We start from the raw sequence: 27,531 nt of genomic DNA on the forward strand, positions 1-27,531 counted from the left end.
TTTGATAATAACTCCATTCATTTCTCTGCCCCGTCAAGTCATGTTTATTTTTCTGTAAGAAAAGCGCATCCGACCCGCAATGAATGCTGGGATTGCTTTGGTCACCAAGGCAGCATCGGATGCTCACTCGTTGAGTGAAAATAACACTGAAATATTAAGATGCCTGTTTATTATTTTATTGACAAATAAATAGCAGTTCAGTACATTTATATCTGTGTTAATTATATTTTGTTTTGCAAACTTAGTAATGTTTAAGTCGATCCTGATGCCTTAAGTCTTTCCCACATGATAAAGTATACGTTTTATTAATTCAACAATGGTATCGGATCGGTATCGGGTATCGGCCGATATGCAAAGTATATGTATCGGATCGGTATCGGAACTCCCTAGATGAAACATGGCAATAGAAAGACAGATTTCATTTATCAAGGTCTCCAATCTTTTGTGTTGATATGGTTTGGTTTTAATGGGAAAAAAAATCATAAAATGTTGTCTTCACAACAAACTGTCACAACTCTCATACATTCAAAATGTAAATCATTATTAATCCACAAAATAATACACTATATTAATATGATGACATCAATTGCAATGTAAAAATTAGACATTATATGTAACCACTGATGGTCTGTAACGCGTTACTTAGTAACGCGTTACTCTAATCTGACCAAATTTTTCAGTAACGAGTAATCTAACACGTTACTATTTCCAATGCAGTAATCAGATTAAAGTTACTTATCCAAGTTACTGTGCGTTACTATTTTTGTCATTTTCCTTAGTGAAAATATATTTTTGCTTTCTTCTTGGCAGGGGGGGAGCCAGGGGGTGGCCAGTGGTTACCATGGCCACCATAAAGTAATCTTCGGCCACCCCTCTGGCCCCCCCACCACCGCTTTGCCGGCAATTTTTTTGCATTTCTGCACGCAGGAGCAGCGCACCTCAGATGAGTAGTTCTTCACCAAAACAGTGCAGTAATACACTCAACATAAATGTCAACCACCAACACAATTACAGAAGTAGTACTATTTAGTAGTATTCGTGGCCCGCTACGAGTAAAAGCGCCAGCTTCTCTGCGCATTCCAGTGTTGCCAGATTGGGCGATTATCCGCCAAATTGGGCGGATTTTGTTGGAAAACAATTTAATAGCAGGTAAATAACACTTCTATTTAAAAGAAAATCTTCCGTTTTAAGAAGCTCCAGCATTGTAGAAGGCTATTAAAAGTAAAGTCAATTTTCAATGCTGATTTAGCGTAATAGTGTTGGTCAGTCTGTATCATATTCTTGAAAGAAAATTAAAATTTGTTTTCCATGCATTCACACTAGCATGTTCTGGGATTCAAAGTATTGCAAAGGAATATCTTTGAAATATTCCGCATTATATAACTAATAAAGTAACTTGTAATCTAACTTAGTTACTTTTAAAATCAAGTAATCCATAAAGTAACTAAGTTACTTTTTAAAGGAGTAATCAGTAATCAGATTACTTTTTCCAGGTAACTATGCCATCACTGTATGTAACGCTATGTAATATTGTACCTAATTCACAGCCGTGAAAATCGAGTCACTGGGCTTAAGATAAGCCGTTTCCCATGTAATATTTGCAGTTTGCTCTGAAATTTACAATTTAAGGGTTGTGTTTAGCGATTCAACATTTTTCAATTGCATAGCATATAAAATATGAGCCACAATATGAGTCCTAGCAGTCATACAGCAATTAAGTTAGTGTAACAGGCTTTTCTGTGGTAGTGTGCTGACAATGTTTGATTTTTGTGTTCACATATTGAGTGAATCTTGTCCCTTTGGGGATTCCATAATCTATGGAAAAGTGTGCTTCTTTACACACACGATCATGCGCTTGTTCAAAAGAACAAGTCAGTAAAGTATTATGCTCCAGATAGTAAGTCTACATCGATCAGGCATAACATTATGACCACCTTCCTAATATTGTCTTGGTCCCCCTTTTGCTGCCAAAACAACCCTGACCCATCGAGGCATGGACTCAACTAGAGCCCTGAAGGTGTGCTGTGGTATCTGCCACCAAGATGTTAGCAGCAGATCCTTTAACTCCTGTAAGTTGTGAGGTGGGGCCTCCATGGATCAGACTTGCTTGTCCAGCACATCCCACATATGCTCGATTAGATTGAGATCTGGAGAATTTGGAGGTCAAATCAACACCTCAAACTTGTTGTTGTGCTCCTCAAACCATTCCTGTACCATTTTTGCATCAATGAGCCTTGGCCGCCCATGACCCTGTCTCCGGTTACCACTGTTCCTTCCCTGAACCACTTTTGATAGATACTGACAACAGCAGACTGTGAACACTCCTCAGGAGCTGCAGTTTTGGAGATGCTTTGACCCAGGCATCTAGCCAACACAATTTGTCTTTTATCAAATTTGTTCAAATCCTTACGCTTGCCCATTTTTCCTGCTTCTAACACATCAACTTTGAGGATAAAATGTTCACTTGCTGCCTAATATATCCCACCCACTAACATGTGCCGTGATGAAGAGATAATCAGTGTTATTCACTTCACCTATCACCTGTGATCATAATGTTATGTCTGGTCAGTGTATGTGCAGTTGATTTCTTACTTTATAAGCTCAGCAAGCTCTAAAGATGCTCGGTTACACAAGCAGTCGGTTCTGTAAATCTGTAAAACACATTTTCCCATGAATTGAGTAGGGCCCTACTTATAGACAAAAATGCCTGTACCTGGTTTTCTATCTCCATAATGGTTGTGGTGACCTCTGACCCATTTGGTTGTGTCTCAATCTTGACTTCAGTTTTCCGCAAAGCCTGAGAGGCAAGGATTTCACTGCTCTCTCTGCTATAAGGAGGTAAGGATGCTGCATCCGATCCATCTTGCTTTCCTGAATGAATACTGGCTAGCTCTGCAGATTCCTTTTTCAAAGCCTGAGCAGCTTTTACAGACCGTGGAGCTTTTTTTGGCACAAATGGCTTAAACAGGGAAAGAGATAATGGCAAAGGTCAAGTCATAAGGCATTAAATTATTTAAATTTGAAAGTCGGCGTCAGTTAAAACAATTAATTGGTGTAAAACAAGTCATGGTTCGAATCAAAACAATTAGAAGCTGTGAAAAATAACATAAGTCTGAAATTATAGCAAGCAAACCTGAACAGATTATGGAATGCAGCACCATATGGAACAGAATGAGCATGAACTGAAATTTCCATGTAAACTTTGTTTTGATGCCCTGTAGAATGTAAGACAAAAAAAATAATAATAAAATGATCATACACAGTGATGCAGTTCTCTATTGTCAAGGGGTGATACAGTTCCTACCATAGAAAAAAGAGGACTATCTACCTCAGGTTTACGCTGATCCACAGACTTCTTCTCTACGATGGGCTTTGATTCCTCAAAAGGCCTTAATACTTCTACAGGTTTCTGCTCTGAAAGGATGAATGGCTCAGATCCTAGCATGAAGGCTGGATGAGCCGGCCGGTCTGTAAGTTCTGGCGAGAAATCCTTTTCTCCAAGTTCCACCATACCTCTGGAGAACTCCTCCATCCCGGTCTGAAGGTCCATGAGGACGGTGAAGTCCACCTCAGCTTCCAAACTGGAAGTGGAGCTGACGGTGATGCTGGAGCATTTCCGTTCAATTCCTAAGTGAGTTTCTTTGAGATACATTGATTCTGGGTCTGGATCATCTTCAGACACTGATCCCAGACGTCGTTCCCAAGGCTCTTTCTAAAAAAAGAAAGGATAAATACTTAAGTACTTATTACAAGAAAATGATTATAGAGTACATTGGTGATAGATGTAAGAGCTACCAATGTTGTAAATGGTGTGCAGTAAAATCCCCAGGGTTGAGTTGGCATTAGTTTTAGTCTAGCTGAACAGAAACGGGAGTTCTTAAACTCTCTAGTGCTGAGTTAAAGCATCAGGTTTATTTTTTGGCATAGAAATACATGACCAGGAGTCCCAAAGAACAAAGACAATGTTCTACATTGGGTGAAAATGATGCAGATCGTCCTTCACCAATTAAGAACTCTAAGCAACACCCCACCTTGGTGTACACCAATCAGCCATAACATTAAAGCCACCTCCTTGTTTCTACACTCACTGTCTATTTTATCAGCTCCACTTACCATATAGAAGCACTTTGTAGTTCTACAGTTACTGACTGTAGTCCATCTGTTTCTCTGCATGCTTTGTAAACCCTTTTTCATGCTGTTCTTCAATGGTCAGGACTCTCCCTGGACGACAGAGCAGGTATTATTTAGGTGGTGGATGATTCTCAGCACTGCAGTGACAAGGTCATGGTGGTGGTGTGTTAGTGCGTGTTGTGCTGGTATGAGTGGATCAGACACAGCAGCGCTGCTGGAGTTTTTAAATACCATGTCCACTCACTGTCCACTCTATTAGACACTCCTACCTAGTTGGTTCACCTTGTAGATGTAAAGTCAGAGACGATCGCTCATCTATTGCTGCTGTTTGAGTTGGTCATCTTTGAGATCTTCATCAGTGGTCACAGGGAGCTTCCCATGGGGCGCTGTTGGCTGGATGTTTTTGGTTGGTGGACTTTTCTCAGCATTACTGTGTCTTATCCACTCATACCAGCACAACACACCACCACTATGTCAGTGTCACTGCAGTGCTGAGAATGACCCCCCACCCAAATAATACCTGCTCTGTAGTGGTCCTGTGAGAGTCCTGACCATTGAAGAACAGGATGAAAGGGGGCTAACAAAGCATGCAGAGAAACAGATGGACTACAGTCAGTAATTGTAGAACTACAAAGTGCTTCTATATGGTAAGTGGAGCTTATAAAATGGACAGTCAGTGTAGAAACAAGGAGGTGGTTTTAATGCTATGGTTAATCGGTGTATATAGCCCAATACTCTGGGTCTTGGATGAAACAAACTCCTGGTTGGTGGTGGCAATAACCATTAGGGGAAAAACAAAACTAAGGATTTTACAGCATGAGTAGATAATGTACATGTACAAAATCGTTTGAGATAATCATAGGTAACAAAAAAATACTACAGAAAATATCTAGTGAGAATGCAGATGTTGGTTAAAACTCACAAGATGAAATTCTTGAACGATTTTAAGAAGTGGTACATGTCTCTGAGGGAAGATTGAGACAGGAATACAGTATGCTGGCAATTAGTTTGAACTCTTTAGAAGATTTTAGAAGAAAATCTCAGCTTGAGAAAAGCACTAAATGCTGCTTTTATCACGAATGAGATGTGTTAAAACACCACAACAACAGACAACAGTCCTCTACCCCACAGCATTTGTAAAACACAATAGGACAGATGTTTTTATGTGATTATGTAGGAGCATTGGAGAGCGTGAAATGATTTTATACTGTTTATGAAACCAGATATGCATGCATGAAGGAACCGTTTAGCAAGTGGAAATGTCTGGTAAAATGGAAATAAATAAGCACCTGAACTTCTTCCTGAGGTTCCGCATGAATTGCTGGGGTGGGAAGGGGGTCCTGGTCAGATGAAATAATAGGAGAAGTAGTGCAAAGTTAGAGCACTGAGGTTTCAAGCAAAAGGGCTTTATAATGACCCTTAATCAATTATTAATTGTAAGTACAGCACGTACCAACTAGACACAACTATACTTCCAAAACTTTTTGACCTTACATTAGCATTACTGTAACTCAGCTGCCGCTTGCACCACCCCCACCCTGACCATGTAGAGATCTTTTCACCTGCCAAAGACTGCTCAGAGAGCTGTATCATGTATTAACAGCCATGATATGCTACTCAGTGATCATCCACCCCTTAATCAGCCAGCAGAGGTTGCATTTGCAGCAGCTTTGGCATTCCCACTTCAGGCCTATCAACAGCCAATTGTGCCTATTTGATGCAAGCCAGGTCAATAGCATGTCTGAAATTAACTTGAGAGCTTGAGATCCCAGATCTCTACATAATTCTTGAGCAAGCATTAATAATAGCTCAAGCTACTAAAATATATACAATACATACACCGATCAGGCATAACATTATGACCACCTTCCTAATATTGTGTTGGTCCTCCTTTTGCTGCCAGAACAGCCCTACAACTGTGATGCACTGTGTATTCTGACACCTTCCTATCAGAACCAGCATTACCTTCTGGAGCAATTTGAACTACAGTAGCTCGTCTGTTGGATCGGACCACACGGGCCAGCCTTCGCTCCCCACGTGCATCAATGAGCCTTGGCCGCCCATGACCCTGTCGCCGGTTTACCTCTGTTCCTTCCTTGGACCACTTTTGATAGATACTGACCACTGCAGACCAGGAACACCCCACAAGAGCTGCAGTGTTGGAGATGCTCTGACCCAGTCGTCTAGCCATCACAATTTGGCCTCTAAAACATCCAGTTTAAGGATAAAATGTTCACTTGCTGCCTAATATATCCCACCCACTAACAGTTGCCATGACAGAGATAATCAGTGTTATTCCCTTCACCTGTCAGTGTTCATAATGTTATGCCTGGTCGGTGTAAAAGCTATTAATGTACCAAAGAATACGTAACATAGCTAAGTACCATAGCTTTTGGGTGGCTGCTTTTGATTATAAATAAGTACTTATTTATGATTAAATAATTTTGCATAACACATTTAAAAAATGTAATTTAATATAGGGTTCTTTCTTCTTTTAGTACTTTTACCATACAGATGAAGTCATAAGTTTAAAATGTAGTCACATTCATTTTTTTACAATTTCTAATATTTAATCCTAGTACACATTCCATCTCATAGGTCACTCATTAGGATCACTACAATGTTGTACGTATGTGAATTGTCAATAATACTAAAGACAATGAATCATTTTAGCCTTTATTTCTTTCATCACATTCCCAGAGGCTCAGAAGTTCACATACACATGGTTAGTATAGGTAAGCATCAACTTTACATTGTTTCACATGGGTCAAATATTTTGGGTAGCCTCCACAAGCCTTTGCTTTTTCAGTTCTGCCCATACATTTTCTACAGGATTGAGGTCAAGTGAAGTGAATGCCCACTTACCATCACTTCACTTTGTTGTCCCTAAGCAATTTTGCTACACTTTTGAAGTATGTTTGACATCACTGTCCATTTGAAACACCCATTTGCCCCCAAGTTTTAACTTCCTGGCTAAAATCTTGAGATAACTCTACAAAATATGTGCACCGGTTTCCCTGCAGCAAAATGATGATCCCAATGCCTCAGGGATGGGATGGTGTCCTTTAGCTTGCAAGTCTGTCCATTTTATCTCTGCACATAACATCATGAATGATGTTCCATGTTTGTTCGTTTAGAGGACATTTCTCCAAAAAGTACATTTATTTGTATAGTGCTTTTTACTGTATATATATATATATATATATATATATATATATATATATATATATATATATGTATATGTATATACAGTGTATCACAAAAGTGAGTACACCCCTCACATTTCTGCAGATATTTAAGTATATCTTTTCATGGGACAACACTGACAAAATGACACTGACACAATGAAAAGTAGTCTGTGTGCAGCTTATATAACAGTGTAAATTTATTCTTCCCTCAAAATAACTCAATATACAGCCATTAATGTCTAAACCACCGGCAACAAAAGTGAGTACACCCCTAAGAGACTACACCCCTAAATGTCCAAATTGAGCACTGCTTGTCATTTTCCCTCCAAAATGGCATGTGATTTGTTAGTGTTACTAGGTCTCAGGTGTGCATAGGGAGCAGGTGTGTTCAATTTAGTAGTACAGCTCTCACACTCTCTCATACTGGTCACTGAAAGTTCCAACATGGCACCTCATGGCAAAGAACTCTCTGAGGATCTTAAAAGACGAATTGTTGCGCTACATGAAGATGGCCAAGGCTACAAGAAGATTGCCAACACCCTGAAACTGAGCTGCAGCACAGTGGCCAAGATCATCCAGCGTTTTTAAAGAGCAGGGTCCACTCAGAACAGACCTCGCATTGGTCGTCCAAAGAAACTGAGTGCACGTGCTCAGCGTCACATCCAACTGCTGTCTTTGAAAGATAGGCGCAGGAGTGCTGTCAGCATTGCTGCAGAGATTGAAAAGGTGGGGGGTCAGCCTGTCAGTGCTCAGACCATACGCCGCACACTACATCAAATTGGTCTGCATGGCTGTCACCCCAGAAGGAAGCCTCTTCTGAAGTCTCTACACAAGAAAGCCCGCAAACAGTTTGCTGAAGACATGTCAACAAAGGACATGGATTACTGGAACCATGTCCTATGGTCTGATGAGACCAAGATTAATTTGTTTGGTTCAGATGGTCTCAAGCATGTGTGGCGGCAATCAGGTGAGGAGTACAAAGATAAGTGTGTCATGCCTACAGTCAAGCATGGTGGTGGGAATGCCATGGTCTGGGGCTGCATGGGTGCAGCAGGTGTTGGGGAGTTACATTTCATTGAGGGACACATGAACTCCAATATGTACTGTGAAATACTGAAGCAGAGCATGATCCCCTCCCTCCGGAAACTGGGTCGCAGGGCAGTGTTCCAGCATGATAATGACCCCAAACACACCTCTAAGACGACCACTGCTTTATTGAAGAGGCTGAGGGTAAAGGTGATGGACTGGCCAAGCATGTCTCCAGACCTAAACCCAATAGAACATCTTTGCGGCATCCTCAAGCGGAAGGGTGAGGAGCGCAAAGTCTCGAATATCCGCCAGCTCTGTGATGTCGTCATGGAGGAGTGGAAAAGCATTCCAGTGGCAACCTGTGAAGCTCTGGTAAACTCCATGCCCAGGAGAGTTAAGGCAGTTCTGGGAAATAATGGTGGCCACACAAAATATTGACACTTCAGGAACTTTCACTAAGGGGTGTACTCACTTTTGTTGCCGGTGGTTTAGACATTAATGGCTGTATATTGAGTTATTTTGAGGGAAGAATAAATTTACACTGTTATATAAGCTGCACACAGACTACTTTTCATTGTGTCAAAGTGTCATTTTGTCAGTGTTGTCCCATGAAAAGATATACTTAAATATCTGCAGAAATGTGAGGGGTGTACTCACTTTTGTGATACACTGTATATACAGGGGTTGGACAAAATAACTGAAACACCTGGTTTTAGACCACAATAAATTATTAGTATGGTGTAGGGCCTCCTTTTGCAGCCAATACAGCATCAATTCGTCTTGGAAATGACATATACAAGTCCTGCACAGTGGTCAGAGGGATTTTAAGCCATTCTTCTTGCAGGATAGTGGCCAGGTCACTACGTGATGCTGGTGGAGTAAAACGTTTCCTGACTCGCTTCTCCAAAACACCCCAAAGTGGCTCAATAATATTTAGATCTGGTGACTGTGCAGGCCATGGGAGATGTTCAACTTCACTTTCATGTTCATCAAACCAATCTTTCACCAGTCTTGCTGTGTGTATTGGTGCATTGTCATCCTGATACACGGCACCGCCATTGAATGCACATGGTCCTCCAGAATGGTTCGGTAGTCCTTGGCAGTGACGCGCCCATCTAGCACAAGTATTGGGCCAAGGGAATGCCATGATATGGCAGCCCAAACCATCACTGATCCACCCCATGCTTCACTCTGGGCATGCAACAGTCTGGGTGGTACGCTTCTTTGGGGCTTCTCCACACAGTAACTCTCCCGGATGTGGGGAAAACAGTAAAGGTGGACTCATCAGAGAACAATACATGTTTCACATTGTCCACAGCCCAAGATTTGCGCTCCTTGCACCATTGAAACCGATGTTTGGCATTGGCACGAGTGACCAAAGGTTTGGCTATAGCAGCCCGGCCGTGTATATTGACCCTGTGGAGCTCCCGACGGACAGTTCTGGTGGAAACAGGAGAGTTGAGGTGCACATTTAATTCTGCCGTGATTTGGGCAGCCGTGGTTTTATGTTTTTTGGATACAATCCGGGTTAGCACCCGAACATCCCTTTCAGACAGCTTCCTCTTGTGTCCACAGTTAATCCTGTCGGATGTGGTTTGTCCTTCTTGGTGGTATGCTGACATTACCCTGGATACCGTGGCTCTTGATACATCACAAAGACTTGCTGTCTTGGTCACAGATGCGCCAGCAAGACGTGCACCAACAATTTGTCCTCTTTTGAACTCTGGTATGTCACCCATAATGTTGTGTGCATTGCAATATTTTGAGCAAAACTGTGCTCTTACCCTGCTAATTGAACCTTCACACTCTGCTCTTACTGGTGCAATGTGCAATTAATGAAGATTGGCCACCAGACTGGTCCAATTTAGCCATGAAACCTCCCACACTAAAATGACAGGTGTTTCAGTTATTTTGTCCAACCCCTGTATATATATATATATACAGGGGTTGGACAAAATAACTGAAACACCTGGTTTTAGACCACAATAATTTATTAGTATGGTGTAGGGCCTCCTTTTGCGGCCAATACAGCATCAATTCGTCTTGGAAATGACATATACAAGTCCTGCACAGTGGTCAGAGGGATTTTAAGCCATTCTTCTTGCAGGATAGTGGCCAGGTCACTACGTGATGCCGGTGGAGGAAAACGTTTCCTGACTCGCTTCTCCGAAACACCCCAAAGTGGCTCAATAATATTTAGATCTGGTGACTGTGCAGGCCATGGGAGATGTTCAACTTCACTTTCATGTTCATCAAACCAATCTTTCACCAGTCTTGCTTTGTGTATTGGTGCATTGTCATCCTGATACACGGCACCGCCATTGGATGCACATGGTCCTCCAGAATGGTTCGGTAGTCCTTGGCAGTGACGCACCCATCTAGCACAAGTATTGGGCCAAGGGAATGCCATGATATGGCAGCCCAAACCATCACTGATCCACCCCCATGCTTCACTCTGGGCATGCAACAGTCTGGGTGGTACGCTTCTTTGGGGCTTCTCCACACCGTAACTCTCCCGGATGTGGGGAAAACAGTAAAGGTGGACTCATCAGAGAACAATACATGTTTCACATTGTCCACAGCCCAATATTTGCGCTCCCTGCACCATTGAAACCGACGTTTGGCATTGGCACGAGTGACCAAAGGTTTGGCTATAGCAGCCCGGCCGTGTATATTGACCCTGTGGAGCTCCCGACGGACAGTTCTGGTGGAAACAGGAGAGTTGAGGTGCACATTTAATTCTGCCGTGATTTGGGCAGCCGTGGTTTTATGTTTTTTGGATACAATCCGGGTTAGCACCCGAACATCCCTTTCAGACAGCTTCCTCTTGCGTCCACAGTTAATCCTGTTGGATGTGGTTTGTCCTTCTTGGTGGTATGCTGACATTACCCTGGATACCGTGGCTCTTGATACATCACAAAGACTTGCTGTCTTGGTCACAGATGCGCCAGCAAGACGTGCACCAACAATTTGTCCTCTTTTGAACTCTGGTATGTCACCCATAATGTTGTGTGCATTGCAATATTTTGAGCAAAACTGTGCTCTTACCCTGCTAATTGAAGCTTCACACTCTGCTCTTACTGGTGCAATGTGCAATTAATGAAGATTGGCCACCAGACTGGTCCAATTTAGCCATGAAACCTACCACACTAAAATGACAGGTGTTTCAGTTATTTTGTCCAACCCCTGTATGTATGTATATACAGTGAAGCCCGAAATTATTCATACCCCTGGCAAATTTTGACTTAAAGTTACTTTTATTCAACCAGCAATTTTTTTTTTGACCAGAAATGACACAGGTGTCTTCCAGAAGATAATAAGACGATGTACAAGAGGCATCATTATGGAAAAAAATATTTCCCAGCTTTTATTTACATTTGAACAAAAAGGGGCATGTCCAAAATTATTCATACCCTTTGCAAACTGTCACAGTCTATGGGAAAATCCAAAGTTCTATACCATTCCAAATAGTCCAAGCTGTTCTAAAGCATCCTAATTACCCTGATTCATTGGGAACAGCTGTTGTAATCAACTCAACAGGTGAAAAACAGCAACTCTCTGCAGTTGGTTTGTGGACAGTCATGGCTAAGACAAAGGAGCTCACTAAGGACCTGCGGCTGTGCATTGTGGCAGCTCACAAGTCAGGAAAGGGCTATAAGGCCATATCTAAATGTTTTCAAGTTCCAGTGGCTACAGTGCAAAGTATTATTAAAAAATACAAGACATTCCGCACTGTGGAAAATCTCAGAGGACGTGGTCGGAAGCCAAAAGTGACACCTGTGCTGGCCAGGAGGATAGTGAGAGAGGTGAAAAAGAATCCAAGGATCACCACCAAGGCCATCCTGGTGAATCTGGGCTCTGCTGGTGGCAACGTCTCAAGGCAGACAGTCCAACGGACACTGCACACTGCTGGGTTCCACGGACGCAGACCAAGGAGGACGCCACTTCTCCAGAAAAGGCACACAAAAGCTCGCTTGGCCTTTGCAAATGCTCATCTGGACAAAGAAGAAGACTTCTGGTCTTCTGTTTTATGGTCAGATGAAACAAAAATTGAATTGTTTGGCCACAATGATGTATCCTTCATTTGGCGTAAAAAAGGAGAAGCCTTCAACCCTAAGAACACCATCCCCACTGTCAAACATGGTGGTGGGAACCTAATGATTTGGGGGTGTTTTTCAGCCAATGGACCAGGGAACCTAATCACAGTAAACGGCATCATGAAAAAAGATCAATACATCAAGATTCTCAACAACAACATCAGGCAGTCTGCAGAGAAACTTGGCCTTGGGCACCAGTGGACATTTCAGCACGACAACGACCCAAAACACACAGCAAAAGTGGTGAAGAAATGGTTAGCGGACAAAAACATTAACATTTTGCAGTGGCCCAGCCAGAGTCCTGACTTGAATCCAATTGAGAATCTGTGGAGGGAGCTAAAGATCAGGGTGATGACAAGGAGACCCTCCAACCTGAAAGAGTTGGAGCTCATCGCTAAAGATGAATGGGCAAAAATACCAGTGGAGACATGCAAAAAGCTGGTCAGCAATTATAGGAAGCGTTTGATTGCTGTAATAGCCAATAAAGGCTTTTCTATTAATTATTGAGAAGGGTATGAATAATTTTGGACATGCCACTTTTTGTTCAAATGTAAATAAAAGCTGAGAAATATTTTTTTCCATAATGATGCCTCTTGTACATCGTCTTATTATCTTCTGGGAGACGCCTGTGTCATTTCCGGTCCAAAAAAAAATTTGCTGGTTGAATAAAAGTAACTTTAAGTCAAAATTTGCCAGGGGTATGAATAATTTCGGGCTTCACTGTATATTTTTTTTAATTATCTATTTTTTCCCACTTTTTCCCCCAATTTTTATCCCCTAATTTAGTCGTGTCCAATTACCCTGAATCCTCTATACTGATTCGACCCTTCACCGCCAACTGAGAACGCCACTCAACTAACTTGCGCCCCCTCCGGTACGCAATCAGTACAGCCTGCATTTTTCACCTGCACGAGCCGAGTTCATACACCGAGAGACACTGCGCACGGAGGGTCACACCCACCTCAATGTTATTCCTCAGCGCTGTGCAGGCGCCGTCAGTCAACCAGCAGGGGCCGCAGTTGTACCAGTTATGAGGACCTATGCTCCGACTCTCTACCCTCTAACCCTGAACAACAGCCAAACGTTGTTCATGCTGCCGCCCAACCCAGTCGGAAAGTTAGAGTTGAGTTTCGATACGATGTATCTGGAAACCCCAACTCTGGTGAGCTAGCATACTTTACCGCTGCACCACTTGAGCAGCTGCTTTTTACAATATTTACATCGTCTCAAAGCAACTTTACATAATCCAGAACTGAAAACCAAAAATGCCCTGTTGAGCAAGATGAGGGCAATAGTGGCAGGAAAAAATCCCTTAAAATTACAGGGAAGAAACCTTGAGAGACTCAACAGGGACCCATTCTCCTTGGGTGGTCTGGAGGATAGTTCAAATGAATTAGAATTAAACTAACCATATATATAAAGTCAAAGTATTTCTAATGAATGTTATAATTAGTGAAAAACATGAAAGAGTTCAGTCTGTGGTAAAGTCTAATAGTGAGTTCTGGACATTGTGAGTGCAGACACTGCAAATTGCCATCAAATAAAGAAGAAGAATGCCTTCATTTGTCATATATACATACACAGATTTTCTTCGCATATCCCAGCTAGTTTGGAAGCTGGGGCCAGAGCGCATGGTCAGTCATTGTATGGCGCCTACTGGAACAGAGAGGGTTAAGGACCTTGTTCAAGAGCTCAACAGTGGCTGCATGGCAGATTTGGGATTCGAACTCTCAACCTTTCAGTTGATGGCATAAAGCCCTACCCACTAGGCTACCACTGTCCTATAATTGATATATCATATCAATGGCATTGTTGGCATGGCTGCCTCAAACTTGCAAGCTTCAACCTCATGTGGGTAAAAAGGTTCACAATAAGAGCATTCTCTTACATAGCCCCACAAAAAGTATGGCCCATTGTGTCTCCATGTGCGATTGCAAACTGTAACTTGGCCTCTTTGCTAAGCGGCATTTGGCAGTCATGTCGCTTATAGGACACGCTTTACTGTCCATAAAGGTACTTTTATACCTGTTTCCTCCAGCATGGATTGATTCATATTTTTCTGACCAAAGTACATTCATCTCTAAGAGAAAGAACACATTCCATTCCTAAACAACGACTGTGAACTGTGGTCTTTTAGGTATTTGGAATTGCTTCCAATTATGTACCAGATTTATGGAGGTCCACAATTCTTGTTGGCTGTTCTTGATGTCTTGGATCATTTATTTTGATTTGTTTATGATGTCAAGCAATTGAAGACAAGCCTTGAAGGAAGGCCTTAAAATACTGCCACAGGTACACATCATATCAATGCACATGTCAATCAGGCTATCAGAAGCTTTTAAAGCCATGATTTTATTTTCTGGAAGCTATTTAAAGCCACAGTAAACTTGTGTATGTAAACTTCTGACCCACTGGCATTTTAATATAGTGAATTTTAATTACAATTATAATTAATAAGAACTGATTTGTTTGTAATCAATCATTGGAAAAATGTGTTGTCAAAACTTGCTAAAACTATAACTTGACGTGGAATGTGGAGGAGATAAATATTTTTTAATGACTAACTTTTATGTAAGTTATGTAAACTTATGACTTCAGCTGTATGTACTAAATACACATCTGACAATAACCAGATAAAAATTACTACTATTTAAGCTAATTAGTGGTTAACAAGCAACCCTGTCTTGTGTATTATAGTTTGCCTACCATACTTTTGCCTACATACTTTATATACAGTATTTGGCTATTCCTAAACACATACTGTATATAAGGGAAATTATGTAAATTGGGACTGCATCTGTATGAAGGGTTTCCATCAGCTATCCACTGGATGTGCTAAGCTAACTAGTTAAAAAAAAAAAAAAAAAGCTGTGTTTCAATTTTTATAACGTCAGAATACTACAAACTATTCTGGTAGTTTTCATGGTCAAATCCAATAAGTGTTAACATATTAAATGATGTTCAGCTGTGATAATTGCAATTTATTCATCACTGTTGGTGCAATTATGAAAGGAAAGTGGAAAAAGTCATTTCTATTTGCAATATTTATACTTATATACTGTAGATTATAATAATAGATTGGTTTATAAATAAGACACATTTCTCTGAGGCAAATGTCATTTTAAGGATGAAAAAACTATGACTGCTGGCATGGGAACAAACTGACCTTTAGTAATAGTCACTTTACATACAGTATGTATACTAACTCCAGATTTTTGTTAACCAGTGCTTGTTTATTCTTCAGTTTCTTCTAAAAGATAATAAAAACAAATAGAAAATCTAAAATCTGTAATTTTTATAATAGTATATAACTTAGTAGCAGTCCAGAAACAATGTCTACTTCACTCACTTACCAAAATAGCTCTGAAACCACTCAAAAGCAAATACATGACTGTCTGGCCTTGAAAAGCCCTTACATTGCAAAAATGACATTTGCATAACAGCATGGTGCTTTTGATTTCTAGCAACAACCATTTTTATTTTGAAAGATCTAATGGGTACTGGATAAAGGCTGTTGAAAGGAATACCATAGATACAGTGGTAAATTTGAGAGAAGTTCTAAGCGATGAATATTATATGGGAGTTCCCATGGGTGTCTCAAATGTGCAAGCAGATGTTGAGCTATGAGGAAGAACGAAAGGGAAAAAAGGAAGTTATTCTTATCCAATCAGCCAGCCGTTACATTACACTGGGAATTTCACTCATCTCTCAGATACAAGTGATTATGCTATACAGATGTACGGATTAAAGCTGAAAAAATAGAATATATGGATATGTAGGTTCATGCAATGCTTATAGTTCCTATGATTGATAAGCAGATGCCAAGCAGTCGTTACCAATGGTTTCCTTTTAGCCGTTTCTAAGCCGGAGCTCTTGAGGAGGCTGTGGCTGGAGTCTGTGGGAGATTGTTTGGGTCGAGATTCTCTTGATTTCTGAGATTTTACATGAGGATACAGGAGAGCTGTTTGGTCAAAGCAGGAAAATGTTGAGGGTGATGGGGAATCAGACAGTGGGGAAGAATCTTCATAGTACAGCTGGTCAAATTCAGGACCAAGTCTCTGATAAACACTGTCTTGAGGTGAGGGCTGGTTGTGTGGTCTGGTTTCTCTTCCATGGCCATTAGCACCCAAGTCAATTTTTTTAATTTCAGATTCAGGTCTACTTATTTGTACCGGTATCCTGTCACCTCCAGTTAGCTCATCCACTGAACGTGTCCTCTCAGTCTTGTCTTGAGGTTTGACTCCATGTTTTTCTTTCAATTTCTTGGACCTCTCAGGCTTTAGTGGAACAATTCGCTTCACCTCAGGTTGAGCGTTATCGCTCTGAACAGAATCACTCCTTATAATAGCCTTGTCGTTTTTATTAGTGAGATCAGATTGGATTGTAATGGTGGCTTCAGTCTGGTTTGATGTACTTTCCATAGAATGCCTCTGCCACATGCTTCCCACACACTGATCTCTAATATCATGGTCTGTTCCTGCATTTAAAGAAGTCTCACCCAAGCTTCTGTCCTCATAGTTCCAAAAATCTGAGCTCTTGCTATCTTCTGAATGGATTATCCCAACATATTTCCTTTCGGTCCAAACAGTCTCTGTTGGATATTCATCAAAGCCATTTGCATGAACGCTGTTTAAGTGTGCACTGTCATTTTTATTCTTTTTAACAAACTGTGGATCTTTAATATGTTTGTTCTTTAATGCAGAATTTTTCGTTTGTTTAGGCTTCTCCACTGAAGCCATGGAATCCTTATTCGCTTTCCTGTTGTGGCTTTCTAATGTGTCACCATTATGAGTCGTATAGATTTTTCCACATATCACTTCCTCTTTTTCATGTTGGATAAGTGATAGATCTAGTCTAGCAGTGCTCTTTTTCATTTCCTCTGCTGAATTAAGGCTTAGCTCTCTTTGACCACCGTCTTGCTTCTCAATAAATATGGGCTCTTCAGAGGCCTATGTATCAATATAGAGTGAACACATTCAATGGCTTATACGTGTTGCTAATATTATTTGTATTATTGAAACTGTTTTAGTTCTGTTGGAAACATGCAACTGATATTTTACACCAGATGCTGTAACTGCACAACTTTCTGCCCAATCTGCCCAGTCACTATGCTTCCACAAGTCATGGTTTTACAGTTTTTTACATATACTGTACTTCTAAGGGACATGTTTGTCATGGTAGTCTTGGTATTTTACCTGATTCAACACATACCAACCACATATTTCATACTACAAACTCAATTTTTGTGGATTTTCTAAAAGTATCAGGGATCAACAATTTACATATAGAGCCTAGACCATTAATTTGGTGGTGTAGAAAAATTTATTTCAACATACACCGACTAGGCATAACATTATGACCACTGACAAGTGAAGTGAATAACACTGATTATCTCTTCATCATGACACCTATTAGTGAGTGTGATATATTAGGCAGCAGGTGAACATTTAAGTTGATGTGTTAAAAGCAGGAAAAATTTGAGCAAGCGTAAGGATTTAAGCGAGTTTGACAAGGGCCAAATTGTGATGGCTAGACGACTGGGTCAGAGCATCTCCAAAATTGCAGCTCTTGAAGGGTGTTCTTGGTCTGCAGTGGTCAGTATCTATCAAAAGTGGTCCAAGGAAGGAACAGTGGTAAACTGACGACAAGGTCATGATGCATGAGGGGAGCGAAGGCTGGCCAACAGACGAGCGACTGTAGCTCAAATTGCTGAAAAAGTTAATGCTGGTTCTGATAGCAAGGTTTGTTGTGTATAGGGCTGCATAGCCGCAGACCAGTCAGGGTGCCCATGCTGACCCCTGTCCACCACCGAAAGCGCCAACAATGGGCACATGAGCATCGGAACTAGACCACGGAGCAATGGAAGAAGATGGCCTGGTCTGATGAATCTCGTTTTTTTTTTACATCATGTGGATGGCCAGGGGCGTCTGCTGGGTAACCTTGGGTCCTGCCATCCATGTGGATGTTACTTTGACATGTACCACCTACCTAAGCATTGTTGCACACCATGTACACACTCTAATGGAAACAGTATTCCCTGAAGGCTGTGGCCTCTTTCAGCAGGATAATGCGCCCTGCAAAGCAAAAATGGTTCAGGAATGGTTTGAGGAGCACAACAATGAGTTTGAGGTGTTGACTTGGTTTCCAAATTCCCCAGATCTCAATCCAATCAAGCATCTGTGGAATGTACTGGACAAACAAGTCCGATTCCATGGAGGCCCCACAATCGCAACTCACAGGAGTTCAAGGATCTGCTGCTAACATCTTGGTGCCAGATACCACAGCACACCTTCAGGGGTCTAGTGGTGTTTTAGACGGGTCAAGGGGACCAACACAATATTAGGAGGGTGGACATAATGTTATGCCTCATTGGTGTATGTTGCATTCTGTGTAAATTATAAGCATTGCAGTTTCACTTCTGGTGTAAAATTAACTTGTAGTCCAAAGTTTAAAATTTTAAATGGGAATACATTTCTAGTCATTACCTAAAATGTACTTAAAAGCATCAGGTCTGTTTCAAACATAATTATATTAATCTAAATACAAATTTACTAAATGCAAATTTAAGCTCCCAGTTTGCTCTTTAACCAGTGAAATCTGCATAAGGTTTTAATAGTCTTTTACTATTTTCCCCACTGAAAGCAAACTTTAAAGCATTCTACATAGTACAAAATATGTAATGTTCTCTTAGATTAATTAAACAATCAGCACCTGTCTGCACACTACAGACTTTTCCTTGTAAACTTACAGGTTTCTTCTCTGGAGTGCTGCCAGATGAAGCTCCAGATAGACGTTTCTCTCGATGGACAAGCTTGCTGTTGGGTTCTCTTAGTGCTCGCTTCAGTTCATTGATACTTGCCTGATGTTTTTGCAGTACGTCTTCTGGTTTATCGAGGAACGGCTGCAAAACATGCTTATTAGGTACAAAAACTTCATATTACAGTTTAAAAAAAACACAAATCTAATATTGTATGTATTTGTTTTCATTACAAAGGCAATTATATGAAAAATGACTTTTTTTACTATGTCTTTACTAGGCGGTTACTACATCAAAAAATGTTTATCTTAGCAGAAAGAAAACTGTGGATAGTGCTGGGACACAAAAGTTTTCTTAGGAACTTGGTAACCATGCCAGAGCAAATCATGAATATACAACCCCCATATTAATAACTCATGGCCAAAAATATTAAAACCCAATATATTGTCCATACTTCTCCCAGAAAACAAAAGTATTGCTATTATACATGCTTTGGTATTAACTTGTTTATTTCTTTGTTTTCATTATAACACTGGGTATAAAGTATGCTTTGGGTCATTGTCTTGCTGGAAAACCCATGGCTTCAGACAGAGACCCAGCTTTCTGACACTATATACATACATACATACATACTGTGTATATATATATACACAGTTAAGCCGGAAAGTCTGCACACCCCTTTCACCTTCTCAACGTTTTCTATAATAGATTGAGTTTTTTTGTCACAAAATTTTACACAAAATAGCCACAATGACAAAGTGAAAGCAGGTTTTTAGACATTTGTGCTAAATTATTAAAAATCTAAATGTAAATGTACACAAATGTACACACCCATTGATATGACACCCAAAAGTGAGCTGAGGTGCATTTTTTATTTTCACTGATACTGCCTGAGATGTTTCTACAATTTAATTGGAGTCCAACTGTGGTAAATTCAATTGATTGGACATGATTGGGAATTGCCAACACCTGCCTATATAAGGTCCCACAGTTGACGGTGCATATCAGCGCAAACTCCAAGCCATGAGGTCAAATGAATTATCTGCAGACCTCAAAAACAGGATTGTGTCAAGGCATAGATGTGGAGAAGGGTACATGTCCTGAAGAGCACAGTGGCCACCATCATTCGTAAATTGAAGACGTTTGGAACCACCAAAAATCTTTCTAGACCTGGCCGCCTGGCCAAACTGAGATCGGGGAAGACGGGCCTTGGCCAGAGAGGTGAGCAGGAACCCGATGGTCACTCTGACAGAGCTCCAGTGTATCCTCGTGGAGATGGGAGAACCAGAAGATCAACCATCCAGGCAGCACACACAAATTACGCCTTTATGGTAGAGTGGCCAGACGGAAGCCATTCCTTAGTCAAAGGCATATGACAGCCCGTCTGGAGATACTCTACCACAAGATACTCTGGTCTGATGAAACCAAAATCAAACTTTTTGGCCTGAATACCAAGTGTCACGTCTGGAGGAAACCGGGTACCGCTCATCACCTGGCTAATGCCATCACTACAGTGAAGCATAGCAGTGGCAGCATTATGATGTGGAGATTATAGAATGAGTCTATAACATAATAAACTGTGGAGGTAAAAGGGGTGTGCAGACTTTTACACCCTGTAAATTACAGCTTTCAGTTTTTTTTTTACATAGATTGCCCTCAAAATTAGTCGATACACAGTTCCCTTTCAGAATGACACTATAACCAATTGTAACTATGGAAACAAACACTGTTCTAAAGTTAATTTATTTAATAAGTTAATAAATAATGGTATTATAATACATTTTTAATTTTATATATTTGCTACATTCATTCATGATTTGCTCCTGACAGATAGTTACCTTACTTTAAAATATTAAACAAGTCTAAAGAAACCATTACATCGTTTAATCAAAAACACACAAAATATGAGGACATATTGTGCAGTTAATGAAGCTCTGTTTGCCCAGTCTGCAGAACCTGCACTGAAAGTAATATGACAGAATCTGTCTTTATAAAGATACACAGTACAGCTCAGGTAATGCATGTGCCAGAAATAGTACCTCCTGTTTGGGACGAAGGGCCAAGTCCTGGTCCAACTGGGGAAAGGGATGAGTGGGTGAGATGGTGCAAGACGGGGCAGGGCAGGGCAAAGAGAGGTAGAGGCAGACGCAAGTGAAGACATAGCATAGCATGGTTGAATTAAATGAGCAAGCAGGCAGCCAAATAACAAAACAAGTCTTATACATTAAAGTTGACCTTGGCACTTTAGAGAGCGTACAAGGTCAGATAATTGTGTCCGAATACATTCATTCAAATGCACATAGTATTTGTAATGTACAAAGACTAGCAAGAAATGAACTATGTCCAAATTAAAATGGTAAAAATGATCTGACATAGAAAGCAATTGTAACAGGGCTGGACGGATTTCCTATTTAAGAGAGAGATAAGGATCACACACACCTGCAAAAATGGAAATAGAACCCATGTGCAGATACACTATATTGCCAAAAATATTTGCTTGTCTGCCTTCACACGGATATGAACTTGTGACATCCCATTCTTTATGCAGAAGGAAACGTCTAATCTTCTCAATCGAATTATGGCAAGGCTTAGATATAAAACCAGGGCAAGGATATAAAACCATATATAAATCTTTAAGTGTTCCCAGAACCACAATGGCCTGAACATTTTTGAAAGAAGGTTGGTACAACCTTGAACATTCCTAGTGTTGCAACCTTCCAGATGGCCAAATCAGAAATTCAAGCAAGAAAGGTACTGGTCAGGGATTTAACAAAGAACTTAAAGGTCACTCTAAAAGAGCTTTAAATAGTCCAGTGCAGAGGTCAGAGAACGTGGTCAGAAAACCTGGCCTTAATGGCATAGCAAGAAGGAAGCCACTGTTGAGTAAAAGGCATACAACAGCCTGCTTGGAGTAAAAAGCATGTAAAGGACAGCATGACACAAGGAAAAAGATTCTCTGGTGTAATGAGACACTGCGAAACACTGGATGCAAGGAAGGATTACCCTGGACAGGGTGCCAATTCATCGCAGGGCTTCATCTACCCCCACCCTGACTGAACATAAGCCAATTATGTCTGTGTAGACGCTCGCCAGTATCTTAGCGATGGTGGACTAACTGCGCAACCCAGGCTCTGAACAATACACAATATTTGTAAATACTTACTTTAAGGTTGTTTTAAGTGCATTTTTCCTTTATGGGTTCTAATGTCAAAAGTGCATAACCTATTATAAACACAATGGTTTGAGTGCCATGACAAGCCATGTTCACAAAAGGCTCCACATTATGGACTTTACAGCCATGCTATTAAGATCTGTGCAGAAACAGACAACATTAGGACAGACTACAAATGGCAGACACAATAAAATACCTCTGCCTTAGAGTCTATGGGAGAGCCTGGCTCCTCCCTCTGCCAGCAGGAGAATAGAGGAAAAAGCAGTTAGTTGAAAGCAGGGGAGATCATCAATGTATACCGAAGGGAAAAGAGAGAAAAGTAAACTGTCAGACATGGTTAGAGAAATAAAAAGGTAGATTGATGCCACTTTTCCACTAAGCAGTATGGTAAGGTAGCCAATTTGTGATTGTTGTGGTGTTTTTTTTTTAAGTGATGTGTAATACACCCATGCTTCAATTCCACACCAGCTGTTTCACATTTTTTGTACCACTTTCATGGATGTTTGATATATTACTGCAATTTTCAGTCTTTGACCTGCTAAATTAGTCCCATACTTTAAGCTGTATCATTGGAACCTTAAATAAATTAAGGACAATTAACTGCAAGTTGTGAGCAGGGATATGTACAACCCCAAATCAGAAAAAGCTGGAAAAAAAACATTGACTTTTACTTCATCACAGACAGTATGAACCCAAGGTACTTTATGTTGGGATGGAGGCAATTTAGGGCTAGTAATGAGGTAAATAGGTAATTGTAATCATGATTTGGAACAAAAGCAGCATCCATGTCTTTGAGGAGCAACGATTGGCAGAGGATCTCACATACAATACATATTTTCCCTATAGAGTGCATAATATTAAATGATTCAAGGAATCAGGAGGAATTTCAGTGCATAAAGTGCAAGGGTGCAAGCCTAAGTAGTGCCGTCTGATCCCTCAGAAAGGAATTACAAAGTGGTAAATGCTTTACCATTCCAGCTTTTTTTTAAATATGTTGCAGAACTGAAATGCAGCAATAAATGCCTTTTAACCGATGAAATGAAGTTGAGCAGACAATACATGAAATATCTCAGGTTCATACTGTCTAAAATTAAATAAAAGTCAAAATAATTGTAAGAAACTCTGTGTTTGCATTGTCCATACTGTCCCAGCTTCTTCTGATTTGGGGTGTATATGGAGGTAAGACACTGATTGTGACTGAAAGTTTTTCACTTTTTAAGGTTAAGCTATAGGGACTCTTTTGTATATGCAAAATAAAATCAGTTTTAGAATGTTAAGTACTAGGTAATTGCACAATGAGTACTTGTTAGTAGATTACTCATCTACTGCACTTTCCATCACTTGTCACAAAGAAGTCCTTCTGATACCATTTTGACAATGACAACATATGGGCTACACAAACAGGGTACAGAAAGTTCTGAATTTCATTTAGTAAAGACACCATGTTAAACTACTCTGTCACTGAAATGTGGCAGTATAGCAGGAAAGAGAATAAAACATATATAAAAAATAGAAGTTTAAGGGGGGGAAAGAGTAGGTAGAAGGGAAGGAAATGTCTGACGCAGGGAAAAGCGAAATGGGCTTAAGAGTTAATTACATAACATTTTAACTGGAAGAGAAGCAATGCCAGAAATGAGTGTTAGTCAGTTGTTAACATAATGTTCAGATTCCTAAATGAAATATAAATATATACTATTCTGTGGTAGATTTTAAATTGCCGCAAACGTCATATCATTAAAGATGCACAGTATAAGACACTTGTATTTATATAGTATTAGTTTGTTCTCATTACAGAGGATCTAATGACTGTTTTAGATGGCAGGTATTTGGTCATATAGTGTATAGCATTCATTTATTCATGTGTCTGACAATGTCTAATTACATATTGAACCCCAAATCAGAAACAGTTGTCTTTTTCTGATTTGAGGTTGTAGATTTGATGCTCAATAAGCTTTATTGTTATGCTTTTCAATAACTTTATTGTACCTTCAGTTCCATTGGCTTTAAAGTTCCATCTTGTCCCTTATATACAGTTCTGACCTGTTCTGGGTCCAGATCCTGGTCCTGACTGGGCTCTGTGTAGTCTTGGTCAAAATCATCTCTTAGACTGGCTGCAGGTTCACTAGAGGTGTGCTGGGAGATTCTGTCCATTGTATCTCCTAGAGCAGAGGCTAATAGTAATACACATTCATGTTATAAGCACATTACATGATGATGATGAGGATTATTAGCTTTTAGTTGAAGTAACATACAATAAAGAAACATTAAGACAAGCTTTTTACTTGTTTCTCTTTTGAGAACATGGCTAGTAATTAGCTCTGTGCCTAAACATAAGCAGTAACATGGTCTGATAGATTTCTGGCTTGTTTGATAGCAGGACTGTGTCTGTTGGAATTTGTGCCTATTTAGTCAAAACAGCATTTATGAGTACAATCAGTGATGTTGAACAGTTGACATTCCAGCTCTTCACAAATGTGTTCAATTGGTTGTGCAGGCCATTAGAGCTCTACACTCTACACCAAACAACCTTTCTTTGTGCACAGTGATGGTGGACTAGAAAAGGGCTTTTTCCAAACCTTTGTCACAAAGTTGAAAGCATATGATTTATTTTCTATCAATGATTTTATATAGCTGTTTGCAATATGTTTAGCTTAATAATTAAAAGGGTGTCCACATACCTCTGGCTACAATTTAAAACAACAGATAAATTAAGTGTCCTCTTATTAGTCTGCAGCAAATCAACTCTCACTTTGATAAGCACTTTCACTAGTTTGTGATTTGACAGGTATTAGTGTATTGTAAATATGGCCAAAAAGTATGTGGACACCTGACCTTGAGCTTGTTGGACATGAACTCAATATTTAGGAGGTATGTCCACATACTTTTATACAGTCATTTGTCTGACAATGTTTAATTAGATATTCAACCCCAAATCAGGTTCTCTATTCATTTCGAATTTCAAAAACAAATTATTACATCACTTTTATACAGTCACCCTGCGATGCATTTTTCCCGGAGTGGTACCAACTTTTTAAAAAATATTTTGTTTATGCAGTTTCTCCCCTTTTTCTCCCTTTTTTAGCACGTCCAATTGCCCAATTGCGGCATGCCTCCTCTCCACCAAGGCTGATCCCTGCTCTGATTGAGGAGAACAAAGCTAACCCACGCCCCCTCCGACACGTGGGCAGCAGCTTTGACGAGTGCAATGTGGATCAGCACTGTGTACAGAGAGACACACCCTGACAGCACTCTTTTTCCCCGTCTCTCTGCAGGCACCATCAATCAGCCAGCAGAGGTCGTAATTGCATTAGTTATGAGAGAGTCCCTATCCGGCTTTTAAATATTCCACCCAATCTGAACAACAGGACAATCGTTGTTCATGTGGCTGCTCAGCCCAGCCGGCAGGCAGAGCTGAGACTCGATACAATGTATTCCAGATCCAAGCTCTGGTGTTAAGTGTGTGTTTTACCGCTGCACCACCCGAGCGGCTTTCGTACCAACTTTTTAATGCCATCAGCAAAAATTGATTTTGGTTGAGCGTGTAACCAGTGCTGTACCGCTGCTTTCACATCATCATCACACCTCACTTTCACATCACTTGGGTTTTTGCTTTAATGCACTTAGTGCTTTGCTTAATAGCAAATAGCAATAATTAAATTAATGTACAAGCTAACTTTGACATGCTAATGGAGTAGTCACATTTCTCAGAAAGACAGCATCGTTAACTATACTAAAAAAAGTAGCTTGCCCAACAACGCATGTCAGTGTATAAAAAGGTTTAAACTGGCTTTGTTATATTTATGCTGTGGTGTTTTTAGAAATGCATATAACATACCTCCATCTAGACTGTGTGAGAGCAGGTACCTCCGGCTAATCGATCGCTCAAACTGAGGAGCTGGCCTGTCAATCAGCGCACTTGCCTGGCGAGTCTGAGCCTGAGTACGGCCACTGTAGCGAAACTTCGAGCCAATCACCAAAAAGCCTTTGGGTGGTGGTTCAGGGGAAACCAACCTATGAGAAAGACAAGCTGTGTTCATTTAAATTTTGTCTTTGACAAAAAAAAATCGATTTAGTCTTTATGTAGTCATGTACATTGTACTAGTTGTATATACAATTGTATATATTTCTTTACCTTTTTTTTTAGCAGAACAAACTGAATCTAAATATATTTCACTTTAACCCCCCTAGATTTGGTCAGAGAGGTAAGAGGAACCTAACAGTTACTATATAAAAAAAAAAAATCCAAAAGTCCTGTGCAAAGATGGGAGAACCAGTTGAACTGGCAACAAGAGGATGAAGATTTTCTGATCTGATAAGACAAAAATGTAATCTTTGAGCAATATAGCAAATACTATGTCAGTCAACAGCCAGGCACTGCAGATCACCTTGCTAGTACAATCTCTACAGTTGTGGCAGCATTATGCTTTGGGATTGCATTTCATTGGCAGGGACATATTGATGCCACAGTTTAAATGATGACCCAAAGCATAAAATTTAAATTTTCAGCATTTAGCAGACACCTTTATCCAAAGCGACTTACAGTAGTGTTACAGTATACAGTCTGAGCAATTGAGGGTTAAGGGACTTGCTCAAGGGCAAAACAGCAGCAACCTGGCAGGGGTGGGGCTTGAACCAGCAACCTTTAGATTACCAGTCCAGTACCTTAACCACTAGGCTACAACCATTCCAGTACCTTAACCACTAGGCTACAACCATTCCAGTACCTTAACCACTAGGCTACAACTGCATAAAGCCAAAACAACTGAAATTGCTTTAGGGCAAGTTTCTGAATGTCCTAGAGTGACCCAGACTTAAATCCCATCATTATCTGCAAAGAGACCTGAAAATTGCAGTTCACAGGTGCAGTCCCTTGTAACAGAACTTTAAAGGATCTGCTATGATAAATGGGTTATACTGGCCAGTCCAGGTGTACATAGCTTGTAGAGTATCTAAGGGGCTTCTACAAAGTGGTGAATGACCTGTATATGTTTTGAATATAACTGATTTAGTTTTTGATTTTTAATTAATTATCCAAAAAAAATTCAAACGTTTTTACTCAAGGATTATGGGTGATTAAGAATGTTATGTTTATTAATTAAATCTTAAGATTAAAACACAAAACAGTGCAGAAAAAGTTTTGGGGTCTGAATACCTTCT

At 40.3% G+C, this 27,531-nt stretch overlaps 1 protein-coding gene across 1 annotated transcript in view; it reads right to left on the minus strand.

Annotated features, from left to right (window-relative positions):
- Positions 1–27,531, minus strand: part of si:dkey-178k16.1 (band 4.1-like protein 1) — a 148,756-nt gene that overhangs the window by 11,139 nt on the left and 110,086 nt on the right. Inside the window, exons 11-19 of the mRNA XM_063014967.1 lie at positions 26,210–26,385; positions 24,361–24,545; positions 22,571–22,609; positions 21,242–21,277; positions 19,194–19,346; positions 16,282–17,394; positions 5,421–5,471; positions 3,329–3,712; positions 2,714–2,959 (exon numbers count right to left, since the gene is read on the minus strand). Coding sequence (XP_062871037.1) covers positions 2,714–2,959; positions 3,329–3,712; positions 5,421–5,471; positions 16,282–17,394; positions 19,194–19,346; positions 21,242–21,277; positions 22,571–22,609; positions 24,361–24,545; positions 26,210–26,385 — 2,383 coding nt within the window. The remainder of the gene's footprint in view (positions 1–2,713; positions 2,960–3,328; positions 3,713–5,420; positions 5,472–16,281; positions 17,395–19,193; positions 19,347–21,241; positions 21,278–22,570; positions 22,610–24,360; positions 24,546–26,209; positions 26,386–27,531) is intronic.

The sequence above is a fragment of the Trichomycterus rosablanca genome, chromosome 19 (assembly GCF_030014385.1).
Source record: "Trichomycterus rosablanca isolate fTriRos1 chromosome 19, fTriRos1.hap1, whole genome shotgun sequence".
Taxonomy (NCBI): domain Eukaryota; kingdom Metazoa; phylum Chordata; class Actinopteri; order Siluriformes; family Trichomycteridae; genus Trichomycterus; species Trichomycterus rosablanca.